The 24596-nt window shown below is 35.9% G+C and overlaps 1 protein-coding gene across 1 annotated transcript in view; it reads left to right on the top strand.

Annotated features, from left to right (window-relative positions):
* Positions 1–24596, top strand: part of NET1 (neuroepithelial cell transforming 1) — a 50179-nt gene that overhangs the window by 10710 nt on the left and 14873 nt on the right. The window contains exons 2-3 of the mRNA XM_037065893.1: positions 5097–5163; positions 15710–15769. Of these exons, the coding sequence (XP_036921788.1) occupies positions 5097–5163; positions 15710–15769 (127 nt within the window). The remainder of the gene's footprint in view (positions 1–5096; positions 5164–15709; positions 15770–24596) is intronic.

Here is a 24596-nt window from a genome sequence, read left to right on the forward strand (position 1 = left end):
GTGTTCTTTTTGCTTCTTGGATTTGAGGATCTAGCTCCTTCCATGAGTTTGGGAAGTTCTCATCAACTGTTTGTTGGAATAGGCTCTCCATTCCCTTCTCCCTCTCTTCTTCCACTGGTGTGCCTATCATTCTTATATTGCTCTTTCTGATGAAGTCAGGTAGTTCTCATGAAGTTCTTTCATTTTATTTCTGTATGTTCAAGTCTCTCCCTTCCCTCTGCATCATTTCTGGATTTTCATGTTCAGTGTCACTAATCCTTTCCTCCATCTGGTCTGTTCTATTTCTTAATGTTTGCTAATTCATTCTTGATCTCTTATTGAGTTTTATATCTCCAGAATTTCTGTTTGTTTATTTTTTTTTTAAAGTTCAGTGCCTTGGGAAACTACATGTTTTGTTTGTTGATTTGTTTTCTGAGTGCATTCAGTTGCTTGTTTGTATTTTCTCATATCTCGTTGAATATTTTCAGAACTGCAATCTTGAATTCTCTGTCATTTATATCACTTATTTTCATGTCTTTAAGTTTGTTTTCTGGAGAGTTTTCATTTTCTTTCTGAGCTTCCTCACTACCTTGGTTATTTGTCATATTTTATGGATTCGTTCGCTATCTAGGCAGTCTATGTCTGAGTGGCATTTCATTATCAGATTAATACAAATAAATCTTTCTCTTATTTTCCAGTAGGTGGTGCTGAATCACAAGTTTCGTCCTCGGGTTTTTGGGGGCTTTTTTTGCTGGTTTTTATTTTTGTTTTTTTAGCTCTTAATGAAATCTCAGCCAGATGTTGCTGACAGTATAACTACAATGCATGGGAGTAGAGTGGACTGTGTGAACTGGCCAGTTTCTTTGTTGTTTGCCTTCCTCATAATGGTGACCTCAGACCTCTGCAGGGTCTCCCTGCACCCCCATCCCAGAATTGGTCACAAAGTGAACCCTTTGCTCAAGGTAAAAAGCAATTCTGTAGTACCATTTCTTAGGTTTGCAGATAATGTGCTCTACAGTCGGACACCAAGGGTGAAAGGAAGCAAGTTCTGGGAGGCGATAGAGCTCCATGGCTTTGTTACTCTACCTGGAATGCCAAGGGCCCTCTGTTGCTGTGTCCCTCCCAGGTCTCTAGGCCCACCTACAGCTTGTTTTACTCATTCCTGCAGGAGTGCCCACCATATCTCTGTGCTCCTCTCTGCTGAAGGGAGCACCAGCTACAACCAGGTTCCTTCCCTCTCCAGGCTGAACCCTGCTGTGAGCTCTGCTGCTGGACTGCATCTACAGCTTGTCTTCCTTGTTGCCTCTTCCTTTAGCTCCCACTTTCCCACCTTTAGATGTTTCAATGCACAGATCTCTCAGGTGTGCTTGTGTGTTGAGCAGGGAACCCTTTTTTGTTATAGATGTTCAAATTGTTGAAACCTCAGGGGAGAGATCAAGGGGATCTCTCATGCCACCATTCAAGGGGATCAATCTAGAAATATGATTTGACCTAAGGATGAATTAGGATGATTCTCTTTTTGAAGATCAACTTTACCATTGCAGTTATGCTTTGTTTAGACTAAAGCTATCTTAGTGCAAAAATAATATACATCATTTGAAAACATACCAAATAATACAAAAGGAAGTATGAGTCCAAGGAATAATCACACTGGGGTTAATAGGAAACACAGTGTTGTATGCCAAGCTAGTTTTCTCATGTATTATTTATTTTATGCCCTTAAATGTTATAATTATTTGGGTGTATAAAAAAGGAGATTGGACAAAAATTCTTGAAAAGATCAAGGACCATCACATATTTTATCTTTGAAACTTCCCTCTGAATAGACTGTATTGTGTATCTTATAGAAAGGGCAGTTATAATCTTAATGCTTTATGAAATAAAAATAATTTTCCCACAAGGATTTAAAATAGCTGTTACATTTTGAGTCTGACCCCTGTGAAAAATGACTGTGTCTTTCCAAGATTTTTGAAAGTTGGCGTTGTCTCACATGCGTTTGGGGCAAAATTTGTTTTGGGGTCATTTTTTTCCATGGGTATTCAAAATAAATAGGTACTTGTTATTGAAATGGGGGAAAATAGCATTACTGAAAGGCTGATTATAGCTAGTGCTGGAAAGAATCTTGCCATCCAATTGGAAATATTTTTCCAGTTTGTTTCCCTGTTTAAAATTCCTAAGAACTATTTTTATTTCCAGCTTTTAGATACCACATTTATTCTAAAGTTAGTATGCTTAATTCTATGCAATAAAGAATTAATAGCTTTGGTTTTGTATTCTTAACTTTCTTATACCCGGAAGTCAGTGTTAAGTGCCACTATGATCACTACTTGGAATAAATATTTCTATTAGATTAAAAATAATCTAAGAAATCATAATTGTTGCTTCTCAGCTCCTTCCTCACTGAAAACTGTACTTAACCATGTGGTATATGATAGCACTTAGCTGAGTAGTATTTTTTTAAAGTGTGATCTGTAGAGCCATGGTATGAAGGTCCTTATAATCTTATAGCATTTGTATATAATAGTATACCTATGTATTATTTAGTTATATGAATTATAATTTATTTCAGATATCCTTTCTTATTTAACTTAAAAACCTTATTCCAGTGTTTTATCAAAAATCATACTGCTTTCTGATTCATTGTTGTTTGAGTTTTCTGCAGTGGCATAATTATTTTTTTTATTTTGCTCCACTAAAGAACACTAAAGAGGCCCCCTCAAAAAAAAAATTGGACTCTAAGAGTAAATAAGAGGCTTACTATGTTTTTTATCTGTTAAAGAGAAACAAAGGCCCAAAATGGAGTCATTTCTGCCAAGCCCCACTTCAGGGAGCCAAGATTTATTACTTAAATGTATTGCTTAAGGAATGTAACCTTTAACCAGTCCATATGGAATATCTGGTCAGCACTACTGAGATAATCTGCTGATAGGTCTCTTCCATTCCCCTCAGGAGAGTAGCCTTGCCTGAAACAATGTATTCTTCACTAATAATGTCAGTCCCACCCCCACCGCCCACCCCCTTTCTGTCTTTAAAAACCTATTTCGCCCAGCGCTCCTGGAGTTCCTTTCTATTTGCTAGATGGGATGCTGCCTGACTCATTAATGGCTCAATAAAGCAAATAAGATTTTTAAAATTTACCTGGTTGAATTTTTGTTACTAAACAGATCTTTCTCAAATAATTATTTATGAAACAATTTGCTTTAAATACCTTACGACCATTCTGCATTTACTTCTAATTTTTATTAGTGGCATCATATTTCGCTATGTCAAGACCCTTGGTAGTAACTGAACAGGCATAGCAAGGAAAAGGAAAAATCTACCCACTTTGTCATCATACCCTCTTTCTAATATGCTTCTTTTCTCAAATCTTGTTGCTATTGCAATACTCATCCCCATACCATCTATTGTAAGCAGTATTGGAGCTTCTTCCTAATTGGTCTTCATGACCAGTGTCTTGCCTTCTTCCAATCCATCGTTCTCCTTACTTAGAATTCAATACCTAACAGCTGCCATACATTTTTGATATCAAGCTTGTACTCTTTAAGGATTATTATGTAAGGCCTTGCATTATGATCTAGCCCTTATTTCTTTTGATTATGGAACAAGGAACTGCTTGGAGTTTCCTGCATTTAATTCATTTCACTGCTCAACATATACTATTCCCTTTGCCCAAAGAGCCTTCCTGGCTCTTCTGTGCTTTGTTAATTACTCAAGGGTCTTTTGATGCAGCTTTTGTATTATTTAATTATTAGTTCTTCTGTGAAGCTGTTTTGACATCCTCTTTCTCCTGTAGCCCTTTTTTCCCTTGTGTTTCTTATCAAAATATAAACAAAGTTCTGCTTTTTATTTAGCTTAAAAAACTACAGGAGCCCTTGTGTTTGATTTAAATTCATAAATTATTATAGGATAAAACAGCCATCTGTGGCCTTTCTGTGATTTACAGTGAACAAAGACCTTGAGGATCAAGGTATGGACTTGAGGTGAGGTATGGACTATACAAATGGACAATGGACTGATAATCCAGAAAGCTAAACAGTAACATTTGGTCCCAGATGACCAGACTGCTGGCCTCCCTAATTTTTGTCCCCCCTTCTGACTTAGAACGAACCAGAGCATGCCAATTGCACCCCAATCAATCACAATAAGATGCCCTGTTCCTAGTTAGCCTGCCAGCAGCCTCCAACCGAGACACGTTTGAAACTCCCTCTTCTCCACTCTGAAGGTCTCCCTCAGCCTGCTTTTGAGTTTGCCTAGACAGAGATGATAGTGGCTGGTTCTTTTGCTATAGCAAGCTCTGAATAAATAGGCTCTTATTTCTCATTTGCTTCATCTTTATTTCCACAAAAAAGAAAAAACAAACTATATTTACATCTGAAGCAGTTAACAATAAGTATAGTTTATAAGGTGTTTTTTATGTGCTATTCTAGTGATTTTTCTCCATGTTTTATAAACAAGTTTATATTTTATAAAGGTGAAGATGGGTGTGTGTCATGAGGATTCTCTTCTTTACATTGAATGGATAGATGACACAGAAGTAAAAATATGTTACTTAATAATAAAGAACAAAATCTTAGTAAATTTTAATCTTACTTAATGGTTTATTAAATCATCATTTTTAAAAAATTGGTAATGAAAGAGTTTTAATGTGAAATGCAAATTAAATACATCTAGGGTTTTTTTATTATGTTAAGAATACCCTTTTATTTTAGTTTCTAAAATATTAGGCATGAATGTTAAATTTTATCAACTAATTTTTTGTATCATTTACTGTTTTTATTTAACTTAATAGTGTGATATATAAAGAGATTTCATATAATTGAACCATGTATATGTTCCTAAAATAAACTCTGCTTGACTTGCTGAATTATTTTTTTAAAATACTCTTAATCTATCCACTAATATATAAAGGTTTTGTCACCTTTATAAAGATTCTGAAAATGACTAGAACCTGTACCCTGATTTTTTTTTGCATACTCTCCCTATTTTTTCTATGATTGAATGGCTATAAGGCTACTTTAGACAGTTTTGAAACTGAAGAAAAAGCGTTTTATCTGTCTACTGCTTTATTTTACTGACATTATTCTCAATTTATTTATTGCTTTAATTTCTATTAACAGATATTCCCTTAGGAGAGGTAGCTCCTTCACGTTTTTAACACCTGGCCCCCACTGGGACTTCACTTTGGTGAGTAAATGCCTGTTTAGATTTTTTTTTTAATTTTAAGACATTATAATTAATTTCTGGGTTCTCTTTCAATCTGGTATACAGCTTAGTTGTCTACTTCTCTCAACATCTTTGGCAACCAAAGTTAATTTTTTTCTGCTATTACTCTAAAAGAAATTATTTCAATTAAATATAAAATGTGTTTTGAGAAGTACTGGACCTAGTCATCTTTAACTCTATGCAGCCCTTTCCTTTATTCCCACCAGTGTTGAAGTTAAGAGAATATATAATTTTAACAGCTGAAATTGTTAAAATTTCATGGTTGAAAAATATAAGATATAAGGAATGAATTACTTTCTGTTATTAATCATTTTAGTATAGGGAGGCTGCTTCTTTAGTTTTAGAATGATAACTTTGCAGAGGCATCTCACTTTGTAAAAAACAACACCATAAAATTAATATTTTTTGTAGTTAAAAACTTGTTACCTCATAGTATTCATATAAATAACATATGTATTGGATTGACCAGAAGTCCATTACACTTTTTCCATAAAATAAAAGACGCATTTTTCATCTCACCAATATCTTTACTGATTTGAATATTTTAAGTATGTCAGCTATCTCCTGCTATTGGCTTCTAGTGGGTAGAGGCCAGGGATGTTGTAAAACATCCTCCAAAAACACAGCCCCACAGCAAAGAATTATTTGGCCAAAATGTCAGTATTACTAAGAAACTTTGCAAGCCACTTTTGACATGTTTGATCAGTCACAGACCTTCACCATACACCGCACAGATCTTTTTTGTGTTTCAGTTGTGTTTAACCTTTGTCGAAATAATAAACATAATACGCTGAAAATGTTGTGTATCTTCTTCCATCTTCAATATTCAAATTCTCGCATAAAAATTCAGCAGTTTTGATAATTTTTTCTTTATCATTATATTATTCTATTATGTTATAATCAGACCATTTTTCTGAAAATATTTGGACCAGAAAAATCTTATTTAAATTCAGAAACTCACCAAGATCACTCTCAACATCATTATTTTCTCTCCATTTTTGCCATTTTATTTAAAGAATGAGTTTATTGTGAAGTTCTTATTAAAAAATATATTTTATTGATTATGCTATTACAGTTGTCCCATTTTCCCCCCTTCATTCCCCTCTACCCTGCACACCCTCTCCCACCCACATTCCCCCGCTTTAGTTCATGTCCATGGGTCATACATATAAGTTCTTTGGCTTCTCCATTTCCTATGCTATTCTTACCCTTCCTCTGTCTGTTTTCTACCTACCATCTATGCTACTTATTCTCTGTACCTTTTCCCCCTCTCCCCCATTCCCAGTCCCCTGTTGATAACTCTCCATGTGATCTGCATTTCTGTGTTTCTGTTCCTGTTCAAGTTGTTTGCTTAGTTTGCTTTCGTTTTTGTTTTAGGTGTGGTTGTTAATAATTGTGAGTTTGCTGTCACTTTACTGTACATGTTTTTTATCTTATTTTTCTTAGATAAGTCCCTTTAACGTGTCCTATAATAAGGGCTCGGTGATGATGAACTTCTTTAACTTGACCTTATCTGAGAAGCACTTTATCTGTCCTTCCTTTCTAAATGAAAGCTTTGCTGGATAGAGCAATCTTAGATGGAGGTCCTTGCCTTTCATGACTTGGAATACTTCTTTCAAGCCCCTTCTTGCCTGTAAGGTCTCTTTTGAGAAATCAGCTGATAGTCTGATGGGAACTCCTTTGTAGGTAACTGCCTCCTTTTCTGTTGCTACTTCTAGGATTCTCTCCTTAATTTTAATCTTGTGTAATGTAATTATGATGTGCCTTGGTGTGTTCCTCCTTGGGTCCGATTTCTTTGGAGCTCTCTGAGCTTCCTGGACTTCCTGGAAGTCTATTTCCTTTGCCATATTGGGGAAGTTTTCCTTTATTATTTGTTCAAATAATTTTTCCACTTGTTGCTCTTCCTCTTTTCCTTCCAGCACTCCTATAATTCGAATGTTGGAACATTTAAAGATGTCCTGGAGGTTCCTAAGCCTCACCTCCTTTTTTTGAATTCTTGTTTCTTCATTCTTTTCTGGTTGGATGTTTCTTTCTTCCTTCTGGTCTACACCATTAATTCAAGTCCCAGTTTTCTTCTCATCACTATTGGTTCTCTGTAGATTTTCCTTTATTTCACTTAGTGTATCCTTCATTTTTTCATCTAATTTGCAACCAATTCTGTGAGCATCCTGATTACCAGTGTTTCAAACTGTGCATCTGATAGGTTGGCTATCTCCTCATTGCTTAGTTGTATTTGTTCTGGAGCTTTGATCTGTTCTTTTGTTTGGGCCATTTTTTTCTTTGTCTTGACACACCTGTTACATAGTGAGGGGTGGGGCCTTAGGTGTTCACAGAGCAGGGCAACCCACATTGCTGTATTGCGATGCTATATGTGGGGAAGGGGTCTGAGAGGGAACAATGGCATTTGCTTCATTCTCTACCGGATTTCAGTCACTTCCTCCACTTCCCACAAGCAAATTGGGCCCTTCTGGTGCTGATTCTTATATGGGTGTGTTTGTGTATATTCTAGGACCCTGGGTCTCTCCAACAAATGCTCCTGTGAGGCTGGGAGTTTCTCCCGCCACTTCACCCCCCACAGGTGTTTTCAGCCAGAGGTTTTGAGGCTTTATTTCCCAGAGCTGGGGCCCTGGGTTGCGCAGTCTGTCCTGCTTCCCAGTTGTTTCTCCACTTTATCTGTACATGAATGTGGGACCACCCATACCTCGCTCTGCTGCCTTGCTGGGACTGCCATCTACAGACTTGCACACCCCATTCCACAGTCTGCTGCCTCATTGGGTCTGCTATTCACTACCTTGCCGAGAGTCCTCTCCACCCAACTACCTATCTTCATCCCTCTTACCGGTCTAGATGAAGGTGTTTTATTTAACTCCTTGGTTGTTGGACTTCCATACAGTTTGATTTTCTGTCAGATCTGGTTGGTTTTTTGTTTTAAATTGTTCTTGTCCTTCTGATTGTGCAAGGAGCCACAGTGTGTCTACCAATGCCTCCATCTTGGCCAGAAGTCTGTTTTCTGTTTTTTGTTTTTTTTTAATGCACACTGACATAACAGCTGCCACAATACAATTTAACAAAATTGTTTCAAATGTAGTTAGACAACTAAGCACTACTAGAGCCATTGTACAGAAAAAAACGTAATGGACTTTTTGGTCAAACCAATCCAAATAGGGCATAATTCTTATGTTTTTTTACATGGGTGAAATAGCAAAAATGATTCTATTTCTAGCTTGCCAACCTTTATTAGTGTACCTATATTGATATGCTGTTAGGTTCAACAATACATACTTAATTTGTGTTCTATTCTTTTGTCTTTAATTTATATTTCTTTTGGAGACTCTGTTCAAGATTTCTGTGCTCTTATACTGATTACATACATTAATTTGTCAGATAAGCTTTTACAGAAAGTACCTCTTGATTTTAATGCAGTTGTGCATTTTCCTTTGAAACTTTTTTCATCTCGGTCTCATTCTCTTACTGATGAGGCTAAACTTAAAGGGAAAAAGTTTAAAAGTGTTTCTAAACTTGATTTGCAAGTCTATCAGTAAAAATATTTGAACATATATCCCTCATACATTTATAATTTTTATGTTTATGCAACTGTTATTAGCTAATATCTCACAGCACAATACTCATCTAGAGCAAAGTTAATGATAGTGAGCATATATATATATATATATATATATATATATTTCAGATAGCCCATGATAATGTCACAGTGTAGAACTTCTTTTATTTTTTAATTAATTTTATATTTTTTCTATAAAAATGTAAAGGAGCATTTATCCCATCCCCCACCCCGCACAATCACTATTATTGTTCGTGTCCATGAGTGGTTTTTCCTTTTTGCTCTACCCCTCCATCCCCTAACCACCAACCCCCATAGCTGTCATCCTGCTCTCTATTTATAAGTCTGTCTCTATTTTGCTTATTAGTTCACTTTGTTCATTAAATTCCACATATGAGTGAAAATATACAGTATTTGTTTTTCTCTGACTGGCTTATTTCATTTAGTGTAATGTTCTTCAGGTCCATCCATGCTGTCGCAAAGGGTAAAATTTTTAGCTGAGTAGTATTACAGTATATAAATGCCCCATAGTTGTTTTATCCACTCATCTACTGATAGACACTTGGGTGGTGGAGGGTGGGGTGGGCGCTACATCCATATCTTTATGATGATAAATAACACTGCAGTGAATATAGGGGTGCTATGGTTCTTTTGATTTAGTGTTGTGGGTTCTTTCAGATATACTCCCAGAGGTGGGATTGCTGGCTCAAAAGGCAGTTCCATTTAGTTTTTTTGAGGTATCTCCATACTGCCTTCCACAGTGGCTGGACCAATCTGCATTTCCACCAGCAGTGCAAAAGTGTTCCCCTTTCTCCACATGCTCACCAGCACTTTTTTGTCGATCTATGGATGATAGCCATTCTGACCAGTGTGAGGTGATGTCTCATTGTAGTTTTGATTTGCATTTCTCTGATGATTAGTGATACTGAGAATTTTTTCATATGTCTATTGGCCATCTGTGTATCCTTTTTGCAGAAATGTTTATTCAGGTCCTCTGCCTATTTTTTAATTGGATTGTTTGGGGGTTTTTAAGTTTTATATAAATTTTGGATATTAACCCCTTATCAGATGTATACCATTCTGAGGGTTATCTTTTTATTTTGTTGGTAGTTTACAGTGCAAAACCTTTTTGTTTTGAAGTAGTCCCACTTATTTTTTCTTTTGTTTCCCTTGTCTGAGGAGATATATCAGGTAAAGTATTGCCATGAACAATGCCCGAGATTTCACTGCCTATGTTTTCTTCTAGGATTTTTATGGTGTCGGGTCTAATATTTAAGTCTTTAATCCATTTTGAGTTTATTCTTGTGTGTGTTGTAAGAAGGTGGTCTAGTTTCATTTTTCTGCATTTATTTGTCCAGTTTTCCCAACACTATTTATTGAATAAACTATCTTTAGTCCATTGTATGTGCTTGCTTTCTCTGTCAAGTATTAATTGACTATAAAAGTGTAGGCTTATTCTGGGTTCTCTATTCTGTTCCATTGATCTATGTGTCTTTTTATGCCAGTACCATGCTGGTTTGATTACTGTAGCCTTATAGTATAGTTTGATATTAGGTAGCATGATTCCTCCAACTTTCTTGTTCTTTCTCAGGATTGCTGTTGCTCTCTGGGGCCTTTTGTGATTCCATATAAATTTTTGAAAGATTTGTTCTAGTTCTATGAAATACATAATTGGTATCTTGATAGGAATTGTATTGAATCTTAGATTACTTTGGGTAAAATGGACATTTTAACGATGTTCATTCTTCCTATTCGAACATGGTATATGCTTCCACTTACTTGTATCCTGTTCAGATTCTTTCTTCAGTGTAATTTTCCAAGTACAGGTCTTTTGCATCCTTGGTTAGATTTATTCCTAGGTATTTTATTCTTCTTGAAGCAATTGTGAGTGGGATTGTTTTATTAATTTCTCTTTCTGCTAGTTCATTATTGGCATATAAAAATGCAACTGACTTCTGGATATTAATTTTGTGTCCTGAGGACTGACTTCATATAAGATCTGATTAGATCACCATTATCTTTAACTATATAATGTGAGTGATGAACACATCTGTACATTAAATATTAGTAAAGCTTATTTTCAAGGATTAAGAAATACATGAAAATAAAAGTTCTAACATCTTCTTCCTGCACTCCAGGGAACATACCTTGCATATCCTGCAGGATGGGTGCATATCACTTGGGAAAATACTTCCACAGAGGACTCCCATGACAAAAGAAATATCTCTAGGTTTATGTATTAAAGCTTTCAGAATGTTATTAAGGAGTTGTAAGGGGGAGATTTATTATTTTATTTTTTAAAATATATTTTATTTATATGCTATTACAGTTGTCCCTTTTTCCCCTCCGCCCTTTATTCCCCTCCTTCCATTAGCATTTCCCCACCCCTTAGTTCATGTCCATGGGTCATGCATGCAAGTTCTTTGGCTTCTCCATTCTCTATACTATTCTTAACCTCTCCCTGTCTATTTTGTACCTACCATTTATGCTTCTTATTCTTTGTACCTTCCCCCATTTTTACCTGCCCCCTGCTAATATTCCATGTGATCTCCATTTCTATGATTCTGTTCCTGTTCTAGTTGTTCGCTTAGTTTCTTTTTGTTTTTGTTTTTTAGGTTCAGTTGTTAATATCTGTGAGTTTATTGTCATTTTACTGTTCCCACAGGTTTTTACAGCCAGAGGTTTTGAGGCTTTATTTCCCTGCGTTGAAACTTTGGTTTGAGTGATCTGTCTCACTCCCCTTTTGTTCCTCCTGGTTTATCCACACACACGTGGGACTGCCTGGTCCACCAGCTGCTGCCTTGTCGAGTGTCCTCTCCACACCAGCTGCTTGTCACCATCCCTCTTACCAGTCTGGATGAATGTTTCTTCTTAACCCTTTGGTTGTCAGACTTCTGTGCAGTTTGATTTTCTGGCAGTTCTGGTTGTTTTTTGTTTTTAAATTTGTTGTTGTCCTTCTTTGGGTTGTGCAAGTATGCCTCCATCTTGGCCAGAAGTCACCAAGACTTACAACTTTAAAATGCATAGTTTAAGAAAAGAAAATAACAAAAATTAAGCATCTAACTTAAGAGGTTGGAAAAATAACAATAAAGTAATCAAATAGAAGAAAAAGTAAGAGTGGAAAAAAATTAAGTCAGCACTCATAAAATTCTTGTCAAACCAGGAATAGAATAGAAATATCCTTAGTCAAACAACATATATTATGATAAAATATTTAAACATGTCTTTCAAATTTAGAGAAAAGCCTGCTTCACTATTTTTATTCAACATTGTACTAGTGCCCCTACCCAGCACAGTAAGACAGGAAAACAAATGATATACAAATTAGAAAAGAAAGAACAGTATGATTTCATTACTTAAAAAACCATAATCGTCTACATAGAATACCCAAGATAAAATGAATAGCAGCTGTTAGAACTAATGAGAGTTTAAGCAAGGTTTCTGGCTATAAAAGTTATAAAAAGATATCAATAGAATATATATATATATTACAAGCAGTAAACAGTTAAATGTAACTTTACAGGTGCTTTTATGAAATAACAGCAATTTAAAAATCTAAGAGTAAATTTATGAAAAGACCTGTGAGACTTTATGGAAACTACTGAAAAGCATTTATAAAGAACAGAGGACAGCTAATTACATGGAGATACACCACATTCAGGCAAGCAAAGACCCAATAGCATAAAAATGTCAGTTCTCCCTGAAATTAATTAGTAAATTCAGTATAGTTCTGAAAGAAATCCCATTGGAGTATAATAGATCTCATTCTACAATTTACATGGAAAAGTAGAAGACCCAGAACAGCAAAAGTACAAGTCAGGCATCATATGACCTGCTGTATTAGGTATTAACACTTACTCCAGCTCTGGCTGGTGTGGCTTAGTGGATTGAGTGCCATCCTGCAAACCAAAAGGTCACCAGTTCAATTCCCAGTTAGGGCACATGCTTGGGGTGTGAGCCAGGTCCCAGATACAGGGTACATGAGAGGCAACCACACAGTGATGTTTCTCTCCCTCTCTTTCTCCTTCCCTTCCCCTCTCTCAAAAAATAAATAAATGGAACCTTAAAAAAAAAGACTCCAAAGATACAATAATTACACAACATGATATGGGTACAGGATAAGTGGAGTGCAGGGTTCCTGCCATGGGTACAGGGATGGATAAATTGGTGGAACAAAATAGATAACCCAGGAACTAATATTTGAGAACTTACTATATCATAAGCATTATGAAGGAATGGTGGGCTGACATGTTGGCTATATTATCTCATACCACATACATACAAAAAATATGTTCTAAATGGAATGAGTAAGTATGAAAAGCAAAACTTAAAAATAAAATACAGTAGAATGTGTTAAAATCTATTAAAATTTCTTTATATATCCCTATACACGTGTACAGTTTTATATAAATACATAAGTATGGTCATGTATGTGCATTTTTTTCCTCAGTACAGTCCTTTCGTTTGGCAGTTTTCTCTCCTGTATATGTCTGTCTTCCAACCCCAACCTCCACTCTAATCCATGTCAACAGCACTGTTAATGTTTCTCTGGATATTTTGCTCATGTAGTTTTTTACAAATACACAGCCTCACGGATAAAATACACATATGGAGGGTTTTTGTTTAGTTTGCTTTTCAAAGTTAGCATCATATTATTTAAACTTTTCTGCATCTTCTGGATCTTGAGTTTTGTCACTTCATTTTTTTGTTTTTTCTCAGTCTGATTTATATTGTTTTTTCATGTCTTATGTCATTTTCTTGTCTTTTACCTAAATTTGAAATAGTAGTAGGTTATAGTTTTTCTCTGAGCATTTCCTTCTGAGGTAACTTTGTTACCTGTAGGGTCATTGTTCTGACCCTTAGTCTTTTTTTTCTTAGAGTTATTTTTTGAAGGAGTTGAGTTGGAGAATTTTCTGTTCTTTTCAGTGTAAATGTACTTTTCCTGGACCCTTAACAAAGAGGCTTCTGGTTCAGATGGGTTTTCTAATTTCATGGAGCTCTCTCTTTTGTTGTTTTCATGTTGGCCTGCTTCTGAGACTTATGGGCTCCGCATATTTTCCCCACTTCCTCCTAGACTTTATCTTTCTTTTTTTCTACAATCCCGCTTGATTTTGATTCTACTCCCACCAGTTTCTCCTCAATCTAATTACTTTGGGCCATAATAAAAGCATATTTTTTTCTAGCAAAGATTCCCTCTCTCCCGTAGAGTAAATAATGTGTTCCTTTTTAAAGAACCTTTGTTGCCTTTATGTATAAAACATTTACTTTTTCTCTAACAAGTATAGACTGCCCTTGAAGGCTTATATAAGAGTATTGTTCTGGACTTCCGCCAAGATGGAGGCATAGGTGGAAACACTGTGCCTTCTCCCACAACCAAGTTTGGATACAACAAAAGTTTTGGAGAACTAAGACACACTCAGAGACCAGAAAACCGAATTATACAGAAGTCCGACAGCTACGAACCGTTCAACAGGGACGGCACGAACAGCCCAAAAGATGGTGCAAGAACTCAAAGTCCCAGAGCCAATAACTCTAAGCGACCAACAGATTGCCAGCCTCTCAGAAGCCCAATTTAAAACACTATTTATCAGGATGCTCACAGAATTGGTACAGTCACAAATTAGAGGAACATATGAAGGCTAAACTAATTGAAATCAAGGGAGAGGTCCAGGAAACCAATAGCGATGGAAAGGAAAATGGGACTCAAATCAAGGGAGTGGACCAGAAGGAAGAACGAAACATCCAACCAGAAAATAGTAAAGAAAAAAGAATTCAAAAAAATGAGAGGCTTAGGAACCTCCAGGACATCTTTAAACGTTCCAACATCCAGATTATAGGGGTACCAGAAGGGGGAAAGAAACAGCCATGAGTGGAACACTTATTTGAACAAATAATAAAGGAGAACTTCCCCAGTCTGCCAAAGGCAATAGACTTCCAGGAAATCCAGGAAGCTCAGAGAGTGCCAAAGAAGTTGAACCCAAGAAGGAACACACCAAGGCACATCATAATTACATTAGCCAAGACTAAAATGAAGGAGAGAATCCTAGAAGCAGCAAGGGATAAGGGGACAGTCACCTACAAAGGAGTACCCATCAGACTGTCAGCAGATTTCTCAAAAGAGACCTTACAGGCAAGAAGGGGCTGGAAAGAAGTATTCCAAGTCATGAAATCCAAAGACCTACAGCCAAGATTGCTTTATCCAGCAAAACTTTCATTTAGAATGGAAGGACAGATAAAGTGCTTCTCAGACAAGGTCAAGTTCAAGGAGTTCATCATCAACAAGCCCTTATTATATGAAATGCTAAAGGGACTTATATAAGAAAGAGATGATGAAAAATATCAACAGTGAAAGGACAGCAAACAGACAGTTATTAACAACCACACCTAAAACAAAAGCAAACCAAGAGGACAGCTAGATCAGGAGTGGAACCATAGAAATGAAGAACACATGGAGGGTTAGCAACAGGGGAGTGGGAGGAGGAGAAGGGGGGAGAAGGCACAGAAAATAGCATAGATGGTAGGTAGAAAATAGATAAGGGGGAGGGCGAGAATAGTATGGGAAATATAGAATCTAAAGAAGTTGAGACACGTGGTTATAAACTAAGGGGGGAGAAGGGTGGGGGAGGGAGTGTGCGGGTGGAGGGGAATGAAGGGGGGAATAGAACAAGTGTAATGGTATAATCAATAAACTATATTTTTAAAAAAAGAGTATTCTGAAAACCTTACATAAGTAAGTTTTTTAATAGGGTGGAATCACTTCACAGACATGATTTAATCAGGGGGTGCTTATTAGACTGTATATATGGTAGAGGTAATTTATGAGCATCCCTAATAAAAAATATTCTTCTAAAACAGTCAAAGGCTTCACTTCTTAAAGTGATTTTTCTAGTTGTATGGAGTAATATGCTTTCCTTCTATTAAGAATGAAATCTTTTTGTGTTATAGAAAAGAAAAAGAAGAGCAAAAGATGATGATGTCGTAAGCCTTAGCAGCCTTGATCTGAAGGTAAGCCTTACTGCTCCGTTAAGAAAAGCATTTAAAAATATGCAGGTAGCATTGATTTCTGTGTTATAAGAACAATGAATGTTTTGGGCTGGGTGCACTTTTTTAATGTAAAACTGAATGCTATTGGCTCTTATAAGTAGCCTGTTTTGTCTTAGTACTTTGTTACCTATGAGGAGGAAACCCCCCTCAGAACAATGTTAGGTTATAACTGCTCATCACATACTCATATGTCTAAGGAGACCAGGCCTAGAATATATGCTAGGAAAGGTGGTAGGATAAGGACTGTGGTGAAGAGGAGGTGCCATACCCCTCCAGAAAGAGGAAGCTGCTACTCTGCTTGCACCCACTGCTGCAGGTGGGACAGCAAAATCTGGATGTTTATGTGGTGAAATCTCCTGAATTTTAAAAGTCAGATCAGATTTTTTCTAAAACGACATGCAAGCCAAATACCTCATCTACAAGCCAGATGTGGTCCAGGAGTTTCCAGTGTGTCACCTATGAAAAACTAATATGCAGTGCATACATAAAAATAATTATGTCCTTTAGTGTACAATTGTAGTTAAGTCCAAAAGCCTGGTATCTTTGGGATTATTCCATTTTTATCATTTGGCAAATTTTCTAGAACTATCTTGATTTTAAGAAACCTTTTCTAAAGATTGTTATGAAAAGTAATACATTTTTAGTGAGATTTTAAAAAATAGTTTGGCATTATGTTTAATGATGGCAGCTGCTGCTGTTTTTTAAAGACAAGGTGTTTTCTAAAAATTAAATTTTAATAAGCCTGCCCCCTCAACATATTAGCAAATCCTGTAAGCCAGATTGTGTGTGTGTGTGTGTGTGTGTGTACATAATGTCTTTCTAGAAGAATTATGTGTCTTCAGTGTTAGACTTTTTACAAAAACAATTTTAACTACATTTTAAAAAACACACACACACCTGAAGTGTTTATTAAATATTCAGCTTCTTGGTATCTGTCCCAGATCTCCTGCTTTAGAATCCTGGTGCTTGGGCCAGAGGTATTTTTATTTTTTATTGTATTATTTCCATTACCTTTTATCCCCCTTATACCCTCTTCCCCCTTGTAATCACCACACTGTTGTCCATGTCCATGAGTCTTTTTTTTTTTTTTGATTCATCCCCTTACCCTCTAACCCCTATCCCAGAGTTGCCTGCCTGCTCTCTATCTATGAGTCTCGAATCTTGTATTGAAAGAACGAAAAAGTATGAAATGGTAATCCTGAGTGTTTTTAAGTATGATTTAAATCAAATCATATACAGAAATAAGACAGTTATTTATAGTTAGCTACAATAAAATCATGGTCAAGTCTTCTTAAAGAAAGTCCCTCTTGTCTTCACCCCAGTTTCAGCATTTATCAATTTGTGATAAATTCGGTCTTGTTTCATCTATCCACTCACCTACCCTCCTGTGGACTATGTTGACTCAAATCCTAGACATTGTATCATTGCATTTATCTTATCAGATGCAGTGGCCACACTTTCCTTGATTGTTAAACATTTTTTTGTTTTTTATTTTGTCTGTTTGAATTTCAGTTCATACAAGGTTTATATATTATGATTGATTATATCTCTTCAGTATCTTTTAATCTGTAGGTTTCCAATCTTTGTTTTCTTGTAATTCATTGTTGAAGAAATCATGTCTTTTTCCTATAGAGTTTTCCTATAGAGTTTTCCCATACCCTTAATATTCATGGTAATATACCCATGGTATCATTTCCTGTGTTCCTCTATTTGCTGTATTTCTGATAAATTGGTAGTTAGATCTAGAGATTGTTTTGGGCTGCGAAGTTCCTTCTGAGGGTCTTTTTGTGGTGTTTTCAAAATTATCATTGCCTAGATCAGTTTATTTATTGAAAGTTGCAAAATTATTTTATTGTGCCTTTATCAGTCCTCTGTTTATTATCTGGAATATTTCTGTAAAGAGAAAATTCCCATCATCAATCATTTGATTACTTTGAGGTACTGAGTTATGATACAGGCAGGACAAATGTTTGACTCCTTTCCTTTATTGGTCTTCAAAGATAATGAGTTTTATTCATTGAAATTCTCTAAAAGTGACAGATTTTTTTTCTTTATAAAGTTATTATAAAATCATAGATATGAACATATTTGTTATATTTTGACCATTTTGGTTATTACTCTTATGCTCAAATTATCTCTTCTTTAGTGACTGTATGCTGCCTCAGGATGGTTCCTATGTCCTTCCCCCATCCCCCGCCCCAGCTTTATTAAGGTGTATACTTGACACACAACATTGTGTAAATTTAAGATGTACATTGTGCTGATTTCCTTTTGACCTGCACCTCATATTTAGAAGTTTATTGGCCTCCTTTTCTTCCAAGACTTATTCCTGGAATAACAGTCAAGTTATTCCAGATTCTGGGACAACAGAATCTGGAATTTTAGATTTTTACTCTTAGATTTTTAAATTGCTGTCATTTCATAAAAGCATCTGTAAAGTTACATTTAACTGTTTATTGCTTGTATATATATATATATTCTATTGATCTTTTTATAATCTGGGACTACTATATTACTACAAATTAATAAAATACTATGACTGAAAACATTTTATGTTTTATTTTTTAGGGGTTGTCTTTGACACATAGACTGTAATAAGGATGTACAAATTACTGTTTTTAAATTATTGAACTAGCTCTTTTCTATGTGTAGTTATGCCATTAACTCACATCCTTTGATTTTTAATTTTTAAGAATTACTGCTTTTAAGTAACAGTTCTAAATAATTATGTAACAAAGGTGTGTAGAATTTCAAAGTCAGTTCTCTAAGATTCTTGTTTCTATCCTTGGTTCTTGTACCCTACTCCTTTCCTCTATACAAAATCCTTTTTTAAAATGTTATGGTTTATCCTCCACTTTTCAAGAATATAAGCAGTTGCAAATATATCTGTATATCCCACTGTCTTGTATAAACAGCGACATGTTCTCTTTCATTATCTGTTCTATTTTATTCTCTCCTTTTTGTTTTATTTGTGTTTTTGCTTTGGTTTATCTTTTGATATTTAGGAAAATTGATATTTTCATTCTGTTGGTTATCTTTATATAATGCCTTCAGTTTCCTCTTGTTGGTAACTGTAAATTGGCTCATTCCTCTCAGCATTGTTTTAATTAACTAGCACATCTTCTCCTTCTCTGATTAAAGTAGTATCATTATTCTAAATTAATACATTCAAAGTAGTAAGTGCTTACTTTACCTTTCATGTGCACACCATTCTCCATTTTTTAAAATAGTTTTGCTGTGCCTAAAGGGTCAGAGCACTTAGCCATTACAAGTTGTGCTGTGTACCCTATAACCATCATTTAGTTTTAGTTCTACAAGTAAACAAATACATATATTTAGCTCTCAGCACCAGTTCTTACGTCACTACTTTCCTAGGTCTTTGATTTTCTGAAGCTCATTCTCTAATACAGGGGTCAGGAAACTGTGGCCCAGGAGGCATATCCAACCCGCTCACTTATTTACATACTATTTATGGCTGCTTTTAAAGCACTACAAGGACAAAAATTGAGTAGTTGTGACACAGACTAAAGACTAAAATATTTACTGTTTCAGCTTTTACAGAAAAAGTCTGCTGACTGCTGTTCCAGAATTGAGTGAATTCAGAGGAAATGTTCATGGGAAACATATTCCCTGAGTAATTGAGTGTGCATATCAGTTTGTTTGCAGTCTTTATACTTGAAGGTTAGTTTGGATGGATATGAGATCCATGCCTCACATTTTCTTTACTTGAATTTATTAAATATTTCACTCCATTGTTTCTGGCATAAAGGGCCACTCTTAAAAATTTATAATAAATAGGTCCTTTCAAGTTATTTTATAACATACTTTTTTAAATTACAGTTTTTAGCATTATTTCTATTGTTTTGTCTTCCCTCTCTGTTTTTTATATTTATGTTGGATTTTTTTAAAGCTCATCTTCCTTTTTGTCTCATTTTTATCTTAATGCATTAGTCATTGTTTTTTTTTTTAATTCTGAAGTAATTTTTTAAATTCTTTTCTTGGTTCTATCACCTTATTTTAAATTGTCCTTTTTCCAATCGCCTAATTTCTGAATTTTTATGTTCTTCCATAGCTTTTATAATGTGCTTATTTTATGCTATGGAGACATTCTACTCCACATTTTCTATTTTCTTATAATAGTTTGAAAGTAGGTTCATGATTCTTTTCTGTTGCTCATTTTTTAAGAGCAGTGAGTTTTCCTGCATTTTTAGATAAAGATACCCTGTTTTCAGCTTTATAACTCTAGAGCTCCCTCTTCTGTTGTTTTTACGAAGTGATTTACTTTTAGAAAGAAGGGATAAGAGGGAGAAAGAGAGGGCGAGAAACATCAATGTGTGGTTGCCTCTCATGCGCCCCTTATTGGGGATCTGGCCCAAAACCCAGGCATGTGCCCTAGACTGGGAATGAAGCTCATAAGCCTTTGCTTCCCAGGCAGGTGCTCAGTCCAGTGAACACCAGCCAGGGCTCACAAAGTGGTTTTTAAAAATTCATCCATCCTTGGATTCTACTCTTAGCAGTTTTTCTCGGAGCAGTGTTAGTTTCAAGAATTTATATGGCCCATATTGCTTTAGCACCTGTAAACTCCTTGCATGGATGGCAGTATGCTGCCCTCAACCTAAGAATTTGATCCTTAGAGTCCTTCCCACATTAGACTGTTGTTCTAAGACTAGCATGCCATTGTGGCTGTTCCCCTAGAATCAGAATCAGGGCCATCAGAGAAGCCCATTTTCCTTACCTTTTTTTCTTAATGCACAAAGACTGATACCTTGTGAATGTCATAGCTGTTTGGTTAGTCACTCACTATCTGACAACAAAAGATTTTGATGGAAACATTGTCTCTTCGTTTTGTTGTAGACTAGGTTTTCTGTTTTGCTATGCTAGTTGCTCTATCTGCCCTTTTTTTTTTCTTTAAAAGTGAAGACCTGCCCTGGCTGGTGTAGCTCAGTGGATTGAGCGTGGGCCTGCGAACCACACGATCACGGTTCGATTCCCAGTCAGGGCACATGCCTGGGTTGCAGGCCAGTTCCCAGCAGGGGACACATGAGAGGCAACCACACATTGATATTTCTCTCCCTCTCTTCTTCCCTTCCCCTCTAAAGATAAATAAATAAATAAATAATTTTTAAAGTGAAGACCTTTCAAAGATTTCATATATTAATGAATGAACCAACAGAATGGTAAAGCTGGTCAAAGGAATAGAGGAAACAGTCTTTACTAGGGCTGCTAGCACACCAGGCACTGCTGTTCAAACAGTAAGTGGTTTTCTGCCTTGGAAAGTATAGCCTACCTTGAGAACCATAGGGATCAACATTGAAATCCCCTTCCAGGCCTTAACAGAGACATTACACAACATCCTTGTCTACCGTAGGTACCTTAAGCTTGATCAGAATGCTGGGTCACGTGGCCTGAGTACTTGCACCATAGCCTGGACCTGCTGCAGACTTCTCTTGCTTCAGATCCCACTCAAAACTGTCAGTGTTTCAGATTACCCTATTATTGGGTCAAAGAAGAATTTCCAAATACAGTATATGCACCCTCCAACAGGAGTTGTACGTAATGCCATGTTCCTCTCTTAGCAGTGGGGGATGCAAAGTGCAATAACTTGTTCTTTACCTTGGAGGGAAATACCAGCCCATTTGCCTCAGCTTATTGGATCTATTAAAACTTTTTCTAATACTGCAGCCCCTGAGGGATTTTCTTGGCATGCATTTGACTTCCTATGGTATCCAGAATCCTTGCCATTTTCTGTTCACCAAGCCCTGTTAGTTGTGATGTCATCAGTATATTAGACTAACATGATATTCTGTGGATATCAAGGCTCATGTGGACACTCAGTGGCAAAAAAAAACAGAAAAATTAACAGCCTCAGTGCATGAAATATAGACTGCTGTCCTTCCCACATAAAAGCTAACTACTTTTGGTCTTCTTTACTAATGGCAATTGAAAAGAACACAGCTAGATTAGTAGCCGTCTACCAAATGCTAGAGGATGTGCTGATCTGTTCCAATAAAGGTTCTACATCTTGCATAATAGCTGAGATTACACTTTTAGTTAAGTTTACAGTAGTGTACTGTTAGCCAACACAATCCCTCTCATCGTAGAAGGCACACAGATTAATTGAATAGAGATGCAGTGGAGACTACCACTCTTGCCTGCTGTAACTTTGATGGCCATGTCTATTTTCTCTTGATGTGCAGTTGTGCTTCTATTTATTATCTTGGTCCAGGTGTAGAAGGTGAAATTTTAGGGGCTTCCACTTGGCCTTCTGGTCATAATAACTCTGAGAACATTATAAAGGTTACCAGCTGCTTTTTCAAGGCTTTTAAAGCAATTAACAAAAGCCAGGCAGCTCTTCAATTACTGTTGCCTCTATGTTGTTCATTTGTCACCACTGCTACATAAACCATTACTTCACTGCTCCATCTATACCAAATCCACACCTACAGCCTTTATCATTTTACCAATGAGTGACCCAGTTCCACAATCCCATCCTGTGTGTATAATCTCTAGGGTCAGTCTCAGAGTCAGTGTATTTGCCAGGATTCCTTCCAGAAATCAGAGCCTGAAGTTATGCAAGTATCTATAACTAAGCTGGTCAACACTGTAGACAACTAAGGATTGATCTTGCTGGGACCTTCTGTAGAGCTATGTGAAATATACTGCAGAATTGTTTTCTCAGGGGACTAAGGGGGAAGTTTTTATCCATCAGTTCCTATGCTCCAATAATCACGCTACACGCTACATGCTACAATGCCACACTGGCTTCCAAGAAGCCCAGGATGAAAAGCAAGAGGTACATGGTGCAGCTGAGGCAAGGTGCTGTCAGGAGCTGTTTGTTGGGGGAACATCAACAACTCAAGTAAAATGTGGGCTGAGAAAATAAAGAGGTTGGGCATGGGCCTTAGCCATGTTTCAGGGGAAAATCCCACTCAAAATCTTGTTACATGAACAGAAGTGATCATCTTACATTATACTGGGAATGATTTGTTGTCCTGTGTACTTGAAATAAAAAGAAATCACTAACAGTACCAATTCCCCATTTTCTTTACTGTTTGTGTTATCATTGCAAAAAGAATCATGGTTTCAGTAATACCAAACTTTTTAGCCTGTCAACTATTCTTTTTATAGTCTTTCTAGTAGTATTTAATTGATCTGAATTGATCTTTTCCAAAATCAAATTCTTAGTAAAGCTTGCAGACACACTCAAATTTTTAATCCAAATGATTTTTAAAAACTCAAATCCACATATAACTTCATTACTAACTTTGTTGTTGTTTTAACTCATTACTAAATAGTTTGGAACTCTAGTTTTTCTGAAATTCTATTTTGTTAATATTTCAGTTAGTCCTTCTTTTTTAGTAAGATTTGAAATTCTGACCTGGCTGGCATGGCTCAGTGGGTTGGGCATCGTCCTGCAGACTGAGAGGTTGCTGGTTCCATTCCCAGTCAGGGCACATGCCTAGGTTGTGGACCAAATCCTTGGTTAGGTAGGGGCATGCAAGAGGCAACAGATCACTGATCGATGTTTCTCTAACCCATTAATTTTTCTCTCCCTTTTTTTCTCTCTCTTTCCCTTTTTCTGAAATTAAATAAAATCTTTCAAAAAAAAAACATTTGAAATTCTATTACTAACCTATTTTTAGTGAGGTACATATTAGTTATTTGTATCTTGAACTCTTTGAACTAGTTATTTATATCTTGAACTCTAGAGTTCTAAAGTGGAATATAGTTTTCTTGTATTTAGAAAAATTTTTATACATTTGTATGATTTTTAAATATGTGTTTATGTTAGTAATATAAAACATAAGAGCTACACAATGCTGAGAATATAAATTCTACTGTCATTCATATTTCTATACAGATTAAAAGATGGTTTATGTTTTCCTCTATGTAAGATCCTTGCAAAAAATTACCAAGTTGAAAAAAGCAGATTGGCAATTGCAGTTCACGTTATTACTTGTAGAGGGCAGCAGAGAGCTTAGATTTAGTTTTTTCTGCTCAAAATGGCTTTCCTAGCCTAATTCCTAATTACTTGTTATTATTGTTCCAGACAAAAAATAAAAACATAATATCTAGACTAAAAAAAGTAAAGATGATTTTTCAGCTCTAATTTATTTCTAGATTTTAGAATATTAATTTCATATCAAAGGAGGAAAAAGGTCATTGTAGCCTAACAGTCCTTTTTCTATGGAGAAGAGAGGCAATGTAATCTTTCTCCTTGCTTTATTCATTTTTTAGGAAATAAAACATTGAAAGCCCATAAAAGCTGAACAGAGGCTATAACAGCCTAGTCTGTGGAAACCAGTAACTTTACCAAAAACGTGATATTTTTTTTACAAAGCTGCATTGTTTTTAGATAACTCAGTTGTCTTGAATCTATAAATTCTAGATTTGCTACATACATAGAAGACACTTAACCAATCTATACTTCAGTTATGTCATTTATAGAAAGTTATAAATAATTGCTATTAATAATATCATTAAATTATCAATTGAAATAGGATCTTTTCTGAAACTTAAGTAACTGGAAGTATTTTATCTTTTTACTTAACTGCTTTGATATAAAAAGGCTAGAAGGCAAGTAATTGACAGCTTTTGGTGTGTTTTCTTCTCTGTGAAATGCCAGTAGTTATTCAGCAAACACTGGCCTGAGTTTAGGAGACCGAAGTTTTAAACCTAGCTCTACCCCTGACTCACAGCATGACAGTGACCGATGATTGATCCCTGAGCATGCATCCAACATGTTCTAAGGGTGTTACATGTAGTGACTTCTCTGGAACCTATGTTC

The sequence above is a fragment of the Sturnira hondurensis genome, unplaced genomic scaffold, assembly GCF_014824575.4.
Source record: "Sturnira hondurensis isolate 20B ecotype Veracruz unplaced genomic scaffold, ASM1482457v3 Scaffold0016284, whole genome shotgun sequence".
NCBI classification, from domain to species: domain Eukaryota; kingdom Metazoa; phylum Chordata; class Mammalia; order Chiroptera; family Phyllostomidae; genus Sturnira; species Sturnira hondurensis.